Below are 13,558 nucleotides of genomic sequence, written 5' to 3' on the forward strand. Positions count from 1 at the left end.
GATCAACCTCACAAGTTACAATCATTTTAAGCTTTCAACAACCTAAAGAATAAAATCAGGCCTCTCTTCTCTTTCACCTAAAGTGTGTTGTGTGCAATCTAGTTTTGAAAATTGAAACAACACAATACTTCTCTGTGTGCCACAGCCACCTTTTTGGGAACGATCTCTTTGATATTCTTTTAAGCACAGCATGTATCCTCCTACCTTGGAACAAATTATGTTGGCTCGTTACAAAGATTTTGGTAAAACCAATGAGGCCAAAAATCTCTAGCAATTAAATATAATTTTTTGCAAAATCAATAACTTGGTTCCGCGCGCATATGTCAATAATGCATTGAGATGACAGGAAAAATCTGTCAAAGCCATAAGTTCAATAGATCAGGGATATCCAACCCAATAAAAGTACATACAGATGCTTTTTTGCAGGCACTATCTACCCATTCAGCTAACTCAAGGGTTGCTTTGTCTTCGGCGGATAATGAAAATCGATGAACTGCTTCTTCTCCTATATCAAACTTTGCTTTCTGCATGCAACTGCAGAAGAAAAAAACATCAGATTTATTGGGACAAAAAAAATATTTAACACAAGTACATAGAAGAATGGGGAAAACTTTCCCTAAAACAGATGAAACAACAAAATAAAATAAACTTGCATTAGAACATTAGCCCAAAGAGTTATCTAATACTCAGGAAATTTACTAGAGAAGAACCGAAGACAATAAATAAATAAAATACGAGCTGCACTCACAGGTTGAGTAGCTTGGAGGGAGCTGCACGTAACACTGTCAGTGCCTCTTTCCATCTCCATTGGCGTTCAGATAATGGAAGAAGATGCTGCAAAATTGATAAACGCCATTCCCATTCTTCAATGAAACGTGCTGAGATTGACATTTGCCACTCGAGGGCCTGTCTGCTAGCTGTGCTTACACCACCATCTAGTGTGTTTTCTAATTCAACCACAGATGACGGAATGTTTTGACGCAATATGTCAAGTAACAAACTAGTGAATGATATGACCATTTTATTTCCCTCTTCACTTCTAGTAGAACAATTACTTCCCAAAGAAGATGCAGTGGATAATTTAGAATCACTCCCTCGTGATCCACAACGCATAGAGTTCGCAGAGATATTATCCATATGTAGCAGTGAAATCATGACATTCACCATAAAAATCTGTATCATTGAAAAAACCAGGGTTCAATGAGCATAGTATCATAACTGGAAAAGGAAATTTAAGAGTCTTCGAACAAATTACGCAAAAACTTGAAATATTAAAATTTAAAGGTGCTTTGAAGTATCAGAGGAAATGCAAAAAAAAAAAAAAAAAAACAATGCCAAATGGGTCCTTTATATAGTGTGCACCATACCACATAGAAGATATTTGGTAATATTTACAACTAACTACTGATATACGAGATTCAATTCTACATAAACTTTTCCCACATTTATTTTGTGAAAATCAACAAAGACCTAAATACAATGTATAATTAATTATTTGATTTCAAATAAAATAAGGCAATAATGGAGAAAGAGAAGCAATGAGCTAATTAACCAAATACACATAGACAACATGTAGCACTTGCCACTGGACAAACGTTTAATCTAAACTAGGGCAAAAAATCATAAAATTGATTAGAGAAAAGAGAAAAATTACAACATGTGTGGACTGATGATAAGATTATGAGAAAACAAACTGTCACCTACATCATGAATAAATTCGTTGAGATGTGATATATTATTATTACTATTAACAACAGAAAAAGGAAATTATTACAGTCTTTGAAGTTAGAACAACTGATTCCAACACTTAAAATATTACAATTTTAAGAAATACAGATAACTAAAACAGAATGTAGAACATTTAAAAACATACGTTTATTTTGTGAAAATTAAATATCAGAAGCTTCTAAACAGAATATATTTGAAAAATAAAAAACATAAATGAAAGTAATATTGGAGAGGAAGAAAAGCAATTAACAAAATATCCAAAACACAACATGTAGAACTTGGAATCAGACGTATGTTTCAACTTTCATCCATGTCAGGTAAAAAATACAATAGATTATAGAATCTTTGAACAATTGGTGCCAAGACTTAACATATAACAATTTTAAAAAATTCAAAATATCACAGGAAATGCACTTTTCACAACTGTCGGTCATTGATACATCGCATGACATATTACATCCTACATAAACTCTTCCCGTAATTTAATTTGTGAGAAACAATTTGATAGAAACTAATATCAAACAAAATTTAATAGTAATTACAACTAGTTTACAAGAAATTCGAGAGTCTAGGTTCTCTCCCTTCCAAGAATTCGAGAGCTTGGTCTCTCCCTCCCAAATATAACCTCATTCTAATTTTCCGCCTCCCCAGAACATGGTTTTGTTTCCCTTTTTATTCGACCTAAGTTTTGTAACTGCTCCTAATAAGAATAATTGTTACTCTAATAATACTAATGGCTGCTCTTAGACTCTCTAACTGCTACAGATAACATTTAATAAGGCTGCTCATATGCTTGTAACCTACAGAATAGAACAGCCACATTCTGTTTTTATTCCTAGTCATTCCTAAGGTCTAACAATACACTCCCCTAAACTATCACCTTGTCCTCAAGGTGAAAGAAAATACACCGGAGAAAAAATATATCCTCCCGGATCCCATAACTTGAAGCAGAAGGATTGAGTTGTACATGAAATATAAAAAATTCCTCCTGGATCAAATTGTCTTGCTACCAGCAGCCCTCCAATGAACGGTTGTTGGGGCGATGGCGATATCGGCAGTGGAACTTTCTCGTTACCAGACTTTATCTTAGGAATATCAGTAAACACCATTGTGCCGATGTCTGGTGATTTTAACAATGGAGGTTGTTGATCTAACCATTCCGGTAGTGTCCTCTCATTTGGTTCCTCATCCTCTATTGATTCAGTTTTTGACCCAAATTTTTTAGAATTGCATCTTTAAAATTTCCCCAAGTGGAACTTGGATTGACCGAAATCCATAACTGGTACCATGTGAGGACTTTACCATTCATCCACTGTGCAATTTTTGGTATTTGATCTTCTTCTTTACATACACCTCCTGCATCAAAATATTTTTCAACCTTGATCATCCATCCAACAACATCCCTTCCTTCAAAGATTGGTATTTCTAATCGTAACTCTTTGAGTTCTCTTCTCTAATCTCTAATTTCTTTCAACACTACTACATCAACAAGGTCAAACATTTCTTCCATTCTTGATGACAACTCCATTTTCTCTGTTTTTTTTTTATATTTCCTCTCCCGGATCAGAAGTGCCCTGATACCGGTTGATAAGAAACTCATATCAAACAATAAATTTTAATAGTAATTACAACGAGTTTCCAAGAAATCCGAGAGTCTTGGTTCTCTCCCTTCCAAGAATTCGAGAGCTTGGTCTCTCCCTCCCAAATATAACCTCTTTCTAATTTTCAGCCTCCCCAGAACATGGTTTTATTTCCTTTTTTATTCTACCTAAGTTTTGTAACTGCTCCTAATAATAGTTGCTACTCTAATAATATTAATGGCTGCTCTTAGACTCTCTAACTGCTACAGATGACATTTAATAAGGCAAGGCTGCTCATATGCTTGTAACTGACAGAATAGAACCGCCACATTCTGTTTTGATTCCTAGGAATTCCTAAGGTCTAACACAATTAATAGGAGGATCCAAACACGCCATATTTTTCAATTTTAAATAAATGAAAGTATATGACAAAGCACTTATCACTGGTCAGATGTTTCATGTAGTTCAGGTGGGGAAAAATTGTTCAAAAAATGTTGAGAAAAAAGAAAGAATTACATGTATAAGATTACAAGAAAAATCCTGATACACTCGACTACCTGAAGAAAACTGCTTCTTCCTTGCAATCATTAACACTCTGAGAAGGAAGAAATTGGACAAAAAAATTATAAAATCTTTGAGAAGGAAATAACCTTGCGTGGAAGGTTACTGATAGCATCCAAATGGCTCCGCATGTCTTTCAAATGAACTAGGGGCACATTTTGATGAGTTTCTATTTCATCAGATATACTCCTTTCCATTGCTCCTAAAGCAAGAACAACTGATTCTAGAGCATACCGCATATGCATGAGTTCTACATCTTGCTTCCTATGTCAAATGAATGAAAATTAGCAAAGAAAAGAAAGCTCAAGTAATATGAAATAGACATCACAGTAATTATGAGACCTTAAGCATTTGAACATTTCATATCAAGAAAGTCTCTCCATACAATTGTGGCTTTCATTCAGTCAGGTGCCATCAGATTACATGTTCATATGTGCAAAAAAAAAAATCTTGATGCAACTGAGAATAATTCAAAGGGATTTTTCCTATTTACTTTTGTGTATCAGTTGGTTTCTATCATGAACATATGCAAAGCATGGGCAATCATGCTGTATTCATGATTCATTCTTTTTTTTTTTTCATTTTTCCTATTTTGGAATTTTGATGGATATCATGTTATCCTTCAAGGTATTTTTCTCCTAGCCTAGTGACAAAAAAAACTCTATCAAAATAAATAAATGGAACATTGAGGACTCGGTGTATGTTTACTAAGTGCAAGTACAATATACACGCATCAAGATAAAATAAAAAGTTAGATGGACTATTTTTTCAGTAGTGGTTGAGTGAACTGTTTCCAAAAAATGAAAAAATTATATCAAGAATACCTTGAAATTTTTTGGAAAAAGTAGACCTCATAATGAAGTGTGTCTATCTTCTTATACATTAATTAATTAACAAACAAGTCCAGTAAAATCAGCCACTTCAGGTTACTGTCTGTCCTAAGAAAAGACAAGAATCATAAGCATACCTCTTCCAGGCTTCCAGAGTAGAAGCAATTGGTTGCATAGTGATCAATTCAATGGCTTCCCGGAATTTTATGCCTGGGACAACATCAAATAGTACCTACAGAAGATTCTCCAGTCATGACAGGATAAGAGAAGATGCTGCTATCATATTAACACTGAAACATAAAGTAAAATGAATCTCAAATGAATTCTGACAGATTTTCTTTAAAATTTATAAAACCATAAAGTATCAACTTGTGATATATTTTCCTTTGAAAAATAAAGGCTGCAACTTTGTAGTGACTACGGATAATTTCAGAAGGGAGGGTAACTGCCCTCCGTGATTTTACACATCAACAAACATTCTTTTGTAATCAAATCAGTTTTCATCATCAAAGATATACCCAGTGTGTGTGGAATGAAATCAAAGAACTAGCATAGTTACATGATAGTATCAAAGGCTATTACCAAAATAGAGGAGGAATCGTGCCATTTAAGATCATAACCTCATTGTCTACAATTTATATTACATCTATCTTCTAAATAAAATAAAAACAGCCCCTGCTCTACATATTATCATGTATCAAAGGATACAACATACATAAAGTTCAAATATTCAAGTGAGTCACAATGCCGTACATTTGACCAAAATTATTACCCGAATAGGAGTTTGAACAGAAAGACGTTCTAACACAAAGTTCTCAACAAAATGATCAGAATAGACATCTTCATCACTAAATGCTGCTTGTTCTTTTCCAGAGCGCACTAATGAGAATTTTGAATTCCAAGACTGGCCAGAATTCACACAAGCAACAAAAGAGGCAAGATCGAGCTGATAGCATAAAGTATCACACAGATGCTCCACACAAGAAATCTGTCAGAATATCAAATAAAACTTTCAGCAAAATTCCACCTATTCATTCTTTTACTTTTATTACCCATAAATCACACAAGAAACAATGAAAGACGAAAAATACCTCATCTGATTTATTGCCATAAAGAGAAGATTCTTCAAGCCGAATCACTTGCGACTTACTTGTCCATAGAAGTTGCATTAATTTTCTCCTTGCTGCTATTTTACCGGCCAACAAATCCCAACCCATGGCAGCTACTAAAGGCTGAAGTTGTGGAAACAATTGGAGGACCTGCAACAAACAAGTACATAAGTTTATATTTGAAAATACATCTGTGTAGAGACTAGGTAGGGAGAAGGGAGAGTTAAATTAACAGGATGTAATAATTTATACAGTAAGCGTCAAACATAAATTAGAACATACATTGCTAGCCTCTTCCAGCTGCTCTCTTTTCACAGCAGACAGGGCAGTATCCATAATACATTCAAGAACATGTAGTCCAGAAACACGGGCATAATGATACATCTCTGTCTTGCATAATCTGATTACCTCATTCAGTGATAGTGTCTTATCATCCAAATTATGACCTGGTTTCAGTTCTGCCAGATAGTTTTGAAGACGTGCAAGAGGGCGTGGAGTGAAATCGTCAGTTTGACCTCTATCAATTTCGATCTCTTCAGACAAAACCTCATCATGAATGCTCTAAACAGAAACGTTGATATTTGATATAGTTAAACAAAACAAATTTCCTTTTACATAAAATGGCTAAGGAAAAGCTATATGCTGTAAAGTGTAAACTAATTACTCATCTAACAGCTATTAGAAATGAATTTAAATAAAGGAAAATAATAACACCGCGACAAAATGACCAATCTAAAACTGATATGGACCGAGTGTTAGTAAATCCATTTTCTCCGAGTTGACTAAATGTGGGGGAAAAGGCGAGACACGGGAAATTTTTTGTAAAGACCTTACTTATCAAAATCCAGAATGCTTTAATGGAACAACAAAATGTTTTTTGAAAGACAAAATAAGCATTCCCAAAAATTTCTGCCTGCCTGCCTGAACAATGGTTCCTATTACGAAAATAGAAAGGAAGAAGAGATCTTCATTGTGAAGATTCTGAAAGAAGAAAGAGAGAGCGAAATTCTGTTATTTCTATTATCAAATGATCATTGAACTGCAAGATAGCTGCAGTTCTATATTTATATTAACTATGTTACATGAATGAGTAGTTACAGTTAGTCTAGTGTTAGTTACAGATTCTGAAGTTAATTACACGTCTTCTAGAACCAGTTACAGCTGTTATACTACTCATTCTATAATATCTCCCCTTCAAACACATAGTGTGTTTCTCTAAGAGATGAGAGAGGTTTTGTTAAGAGATCAGCATATTGATGTGCACCAGATAAGATACATGTTGCAGAGTCAGAGTCTTGTTGATTACTTTCTCCCTTAAGAAAATATTCAATTCTATACCATATTAGGAAAATAGAAAGGAAGAGAGATCTTCATTGTGAAGATTCTGAAAGAAGAAAGAGAGAGAAACTTTGTTATTTCTGTTATCAAATGATCATTGAACTGCAAGATAGCTGCAGTTCTATATTTATATTACTTTTGTTACATGAAAGAGTAGTTACAGTTAGTCTAGTGTTAGTTACAGATTCTGAAGTTAGTTACACATCTTCTAGAATCAGTTATAGTCTAGTGTTAGTTACAGATTCTGAAGTTAGTTACACATCTTCTAGAATCAGTTATAGTTGTTATCCAAATCATTCTCTAATATCTCCCCTTCAAATACTATTGGAAAAAATAGGTAAAAGTTGTTCTGATTTATTTCTCATCTTTAGGCTGGTTTATATAGTGAAGATACAATTATTACAATTGATTATCTCTTTTATCAAACTTTTGGTCAAGATATCCGCAGTTTGCTGACTTGAAGTCATGAAGGGTAGACATATGATTCCCAAATTTAATTTCTTCTTTATGAAGTGTCGATCAATCTCGATATGCTTGGTTTCGTCATGTTGAACTAGATTATGAGCTATGCTAATAGCAGCCTTACTGTCAGAGTACAATTTCAATGGAAGCTCAATGTTCGTCTTAAGTTCTTCTAGGACTCTAAGAATCAATAATCCTTCACAAATACCTTGAGACATAGCTCTAAACTCGGTCTCTGCACTACTCCTTGTTTCTTGCTCCTCCACGTCACAAGATTACCCAAACATAGGTACAATATCCAGAGGTTGATCTTCTATCTGTGATTGAACTTGCCCAATCGCCATCGGTGAAGATAGACACATTTCTTTCACTAGTCTTCTTAAAAAATAATCATTTTCCAGGATTTCCCTTCAAATATCTCAGGATCCTATAGACTGCCTCAAGATGTTTCTCGAAAGAAGAATGCATAAACTTACTCACTACACTAACTGAGAAAGCAATATCAGGTCGGGTGTGTGACAAATAAATCATTTTTCCAACCAATCTCTGATATCTTTCAGTATCAACAGAAACATTACCTTCTCCCCAAAGTTTAGCATTAAGATCCATAAAGGTATCTGCAGGACGACATCCACTCATTCTTGTTTCTTTCAACAAGTCTAGAATGTATTTTTGCTGTGAAACCACAATACCATTCTTTGACCGAGCAACCTCCATACCTAAAAAATATCTCATGAATCCCAGTTCCTTGAATTCAAAGTCTACTGTCAATTTCTCTTTTACTCTTGTCATTTCCATTGTATCGTCTCCAGTAAGGACAATATCATAACATAAACAATCAAGACAACAACTTCCCCATCGTGGGAGAACTTTGTGAACAAGGTGTGGGCAGCCTGTCCTTGGAAGTACCATTGTTTCTTCATGGACTGAGTGAATTTTTCAAACCAAACTCTAGGGGACTGCTTTAATCCATACAAAGACTTATTTAGTTTGCACACATTTGATCCAAATTTGTTTTCAAAGCCAAGAGGAATGTCCATATATACTTCTTCTTCTAGATCGCCATTAAGAAAGACATTCTTAACATCTAACTGATGCAAAGGCCAATCCATGTTAGCAGCAAGAGACAAGAATTCTGACAATGTTCAATTTTGCAACAGGAGTAAATGCCTCTGAGTAATCTATATCATAGGTCTGAGTAAAGCCTTTAGCCACCAAGAGAGCCTTGTACCTTTCAATTGACTCATCCGAATTATATTTCACAGTAAACACTCATTTGCATCCAACTGTCTTCTTGCAATCCGGTAGTGACGTAACACTCCAAGTTTTGTTCTTTTCAAGAGCTTTCATCTCCTCAAGTACAGTTTCCCTCCACTTTGAAATTTCTAGAGCAACCTGTACACTTTTTGGAATTTCTACACTAGACAATTTTGAGATGAAGGTAGTCATAAATGAAGACAAATTTGAATATGATATAAAATTGGACATGGGATGTTCAGTGCAAGATCTGACAGGTTTTTTAATGGTAACAGGATCATCTATATCAGGATACAAAATACGACTCTCAGAAACAGAGATAGACTTACATTTCCTTTTGTTAGGAAGTTGATCATTCCCCGGTTCAGATTCCTTGCAGTGGTGAGATATGGACTGGTCCTTTCCTTTATGGTGTTTTTTCACAAAAATCTTTCCTTTCCAAGTCTTGTTTCCTAATTCAAATTTGTTTTCTTGAAGTGACTCATTATTTTGTGGCATTTCAATTAGATCATCATTATCATCGTTTTCAGGATTCTCATTGTTTTCTAGAAGAGAAAATATAGACTCGGATACACAACGTTCCTTACTCATAACGGGAGTAGGATCAGATAAAGAATCATGTCCTCAATTTGAAACAAGTCTTCGTTTATCTCCCCCCCTTGAAGATGAGTGTCATCAAAAAAAAATTTATTTTTAAAGAATGTAACATCCATAATGACAAACATTTTCTTATTTTTTGGGTCAAAACATTTATATCCTTTTTGGGTTGGGGAGTATCCAACAAAGACACATTTTATAGCACATGGCTCAAGTTTTCCAACATTTTTATGTTTATGAACAAAGGTTGTGCAACCGAAGATTTTTAAAGTCAAATCAGTTAAAACACGAGTACTAGAAAAATATTCTTTGAAGACACTAATTGGAGTTTGAAAATTGAGAATTTTGGAGGGCATTCTGTTAATTAAATATGCAGCTGTTAAAACAGCTTCGTCCCACAAATAATTTGGTACTTTATTCGAAAAAAAGTAGAGATCTAGCAACCTCTAGTAAATGTCTATTTTTCCTTTCGGCCACTCCATTTTGTTGAGGAGTATTAGGACATGAACTTTGATGTACAATCCCATTTTTTAGAAAAAAATCATCCAGGATAGTGTTAAAATATTCTTTGCTATTATCACTTTTAAAGACTTGGATATTTGTTTGAAATTGATTTTGCACCATTGAAAACAAATTCTTTACAGCCTGACAAACATCTAATTTCCCCTTTAACAAGTACACCCAACATACTCTTGTATGGTCATCTATAAATGTGATAAACTATTTTTTGAGAGAGAATGTGTACTTGTACGGTTAGGTCCCGAACATCACTTCGAATAATAGAAAAAGGTTTTAATGGTTTATAAGGTTGTATTGAAAACTGGGAACGATGATGTTTTGCAAACTCACATGCTTCACATTTAAATGAAGAAAAATTCTTATTGTGAAATATCTTAGGAAACAAGTGTTTTAAGTAACGAAAACTAGGATGACATAATCTTAAATGTCATACCATAATGTTGTCATCTTTATTATTCAAAACAGAAAAAGACTCAAAACAGAAACTTATTGTTTTTTAAGGTAGTTGTGATGCAGATCCAATGTCAAGGTAGTAGAGTCCTCCACTCTACTTAGCACTGCCAATCATCTTCTCCGAGTTCAAATCCTGAAAGACACAGTGAGATCGGAAAAAATTAGTTTGACAATTTATATCTTTGGCTAATTTACTGACGGACATTAAATTACAAGATAAATTTGGAACATGAAGGATATTTTTAAGAGTTAACATTGGAGACAACACAACTGAACATTTACCTGCAATGGCTGAAAAAGAGCCATCTGTGATTTTTATTTTTTGATTACATGCACATGGACTATATGAAGAGAGCAAAGTATATTCATCTGTCATGTGATCGAAGGCACCTGAATCTACTATCCAAGTATGACTGGAACTGACACTAAGAAATGCAGAATTATCTTTTGTTGCTATAGAGCAAGAAGGGGTTGGAGACTCGAGGAGTTTGTACAGTTTGTCTAGTTGCTCCGTAGTGAGTGGAAACTGAGACGGAGGGGGTTGTTGCCCTTGATCAAAATTACTAGCCTAAAATGCACGACCACTTTTCTTCTTTCAGTTAGGAGGTTTGTCTTTGAGCTTCCAACAAGTTTCACATATATGTCATTCGTGCTTACAGTGATCACACCAAGGAACTTTGTCTGACCTTCTTCCCTCGTCAAGGTTCCTAGTAGTCAGAGTTGAGCCTTCAGATTCAGAACTTCGTGGTGTCTTGCCCATCATAATTCTTTGTCGTGCATCCTCCCGTCTTATTTCTGCAAAAGTTTCACGAAGAGTTGGCAATGGTACTTTTCCTAAAACTCTACCTCTTACCTCATCAAGGTCTTTATTGAGGTCAACGAGAAACATGAATACACGGTCATTTTCTTGCCTCTTGAGAAACAAAACACTATCTTTTGTACACCTCCAATTGTCATCATAACAGAAATCTAACTCTTGTCACAGTGTCAACAGCTCATTGTAATAAGCAGTTACACTCCTGTCACCTTGTTTCGCATGTCATAACTTTGATTTTAAACCAAAATTTGAGGAGTTTTGAATATCAGAGTATGTTTCCTTAACAGCATCTCACACATCCTTTGCGGAAGGTAAAAACATGTAAGGCTTACCTATTCCAGTTTTCATAGAGCTTACCAGCCATGCAATAATCAAGGAGTTTTCCGACTTCCATTGTTTGTAACGAGGGTCTCCGGTTGCCGGTTCAACTACTCCTGTTGTTAAGAAACCAAGTTTCCCTTTGGTATCCAATACCAACCAAACGGTTTGAGCCCATTCATTATAGTTATTCTCATTCATTTTAGGGATATTGACCTTGAGGGAGTATGAGGAACCCTCTTGATCATTACCGCCTATGTAGAAATAATTGTCACCAAAAACAATGTTGTTCCTGTTTCCATTGTTGTCGTCATTACTGTCGTTGTTTATGACCATCGGCGGTTCCTCTAGTACGCCGTTTCCGCGGCCGGCGTCCGACTCAGGTTGCGGTTGTTCGCCATGGTTGGATCCGGTGTAGGCTTGTAATGGAGAAGGCCACCTGTTGTTGTTATTCGTCATAGGAGGCTAAACGGGTATGTGAGTCGGGTCAGGTAAGAAAGCTGAAAGCTTTACATTAACCCCTAACCCAATGCTCTTGATACCATATTGGAAAAAATAGGTAAAAACTGTTATGATTTATTCCTCAACCTTAGGCTGATATATATAGTAAAGATACAATTATTACAATTGATTATCTCCTTAATGGAGAATAAAGAAAAATAAAAGTAGTATTAAAGCCAATAATAAAATCGGAAATAATATATTTTTCAACAAATATATTGTGTGTCTCTCTAGGAGATTAAGCTTTTAGTTCCATCTTCTTTCTTTAAAATAATACGTCTCTAAATCATAAGTTTCTTAAAATTTGAATTATTGTTTGCTTTGCTTTTTCTAGCATCCCAATTTGAATTTTGAAGTGATGTCTTGCTATTCATATATTATATGTGATTATTCTACTTCGGCATTTCCTGAATGTTAGTTACTTTGCATCCAATAAGTTAAGGAAATAAAAAAACTCATTATGACTATTGAAGTTGTATTGGAGTCCCATATTACCAAGTTTTGTGGGTTGGTGGACGAATATATGGACTTAGGCACCCTCATCTTATGAGCTAGCTTTGAGAGTGGGATCTAATTCCACTTAAATTTGTAACAAAGTCGGGTTAAAGATAACAATGTGGGAATTAGACCCTGTACCCACCCTAACCGTGAGGGTGGGTATTGAAGTCTCACATTGCCAAGATTCCTAGGTTGTTCATGTATACGTGTTTGGGACCCTCATCTTATAAGCTAGCTTTTAAGAGTGAAAACAAATCCATTTAACAATGACAGAAATCTAGCAGCAACGCGTGCATCAATGAAATATGATATTTCCTAAAGGATTTGTAAGATGGTTTGCAATTCCCAAGACATTTCTAGGTAAGAAAAACAAGTTGAATCACATACAAACTCGTGTTTTAGCAGTAACTCTTGTGAACCCATGCAATCTCGCTCAAAATCATGAGTTAGAGCCTGATTTAGCAGGTCTGATGATACATGTAACACGCAACGGAAGTATGCTACCTACGTGTTGAAATAGATGGTTTTGTTGTATGAAAATTGGCAGTTGACTCATAAACTAGATGGAGAAGTTAATGTTTCTAGGTAGTAAAATAATGTTGAATTACATGCAAACTCAGTTTTTAACAAATTCATTTGGACACGTGCAAACTCATTCGAAATTGCGAGTTAGAACATAACTTTTACAAGTCCATGAAACCTAGAAATTAGGGCCAAAAACATGCAAACATCGGGTGTTTTAACATAACTTCACAAGACTTTGGCACTTTTGCTCCCTCACAAAGCTTCCCTGCCAAACAAAGCTGGCCTCCTCTCATAACCTCCAATCCGTCCAATAAAAAATCTCCTTACCTTCTGGAAATCCTCTTGCAACACTTAGTTCAAAGAATACTCATTGTCTCACTGTCTGGTGAGGCATCCCGCACTATAAACCCATCCTTATTTGTTAGACGATCTCCCCTCTCCAGCATCTTACACATTCCCTAACAC

The 13,558-nt window shown here is 35.1% G+C and overlaps 1 protein-coding gene across 2 annotated transcripts in view; it reads right to left on the reverse strand.

The window, feature by feature from the left end:
- Positions 1-13,558, reverse strand: part of LOC127085693 (uncharacterized) — a 52,130-nt gene that overhangs the window by 29,292 nt on the left and 9,280 nt on the right. For both annotated transcript variants that reach the window (XM_051026190.1, XM_051026191.1), the window contains exons 3-9: positions 6,091-6,369; positions 5,791-5,958; positions 5,472-5,687; positions 4,837-4,931; positions 3,959-4,133; positions 749-1,173; positions 411-534 (exon numbers count right to left, since the gene is read on the reverse strand). In XM_051026190.1, coding sequence (XP_050882147.1) covers positions 411-534; positions 749-1,173; positions 3,959-4,133; positions 4,837-4,931; positions 5,472-5,687; positions 5,791-5,958; positions 6,091-6,369 — 1,482 coding nt within the window. The remainder of the gene's footprint in view (positions 1-410; positions 535-748; positions 1,174-3,958; positions 4,134-4,836; positions 4,932-5,471; positions 5,688-5,790; positions 5,959-6,090; positions 6,370-13,558) is intronic.

The sequence above is a fragment of the Lathyrus oleraceus genome, chromosome 5 (assembly GCF_024323335.1).
Source record: "Lathyrus oleraceus cultivar Zhongwan6 chromosome 5, CAAS_Psat_ZW6_1.0, whole genome shotgun sequence".
Taxonomy (NCBI): domain Eukaryota; kingdom Viridiplantae; phylum Streptophyta; class Magnoliopsida; order Fabales; family Fabaceae; genus Lathyrus; species Lathyrus oleraceus.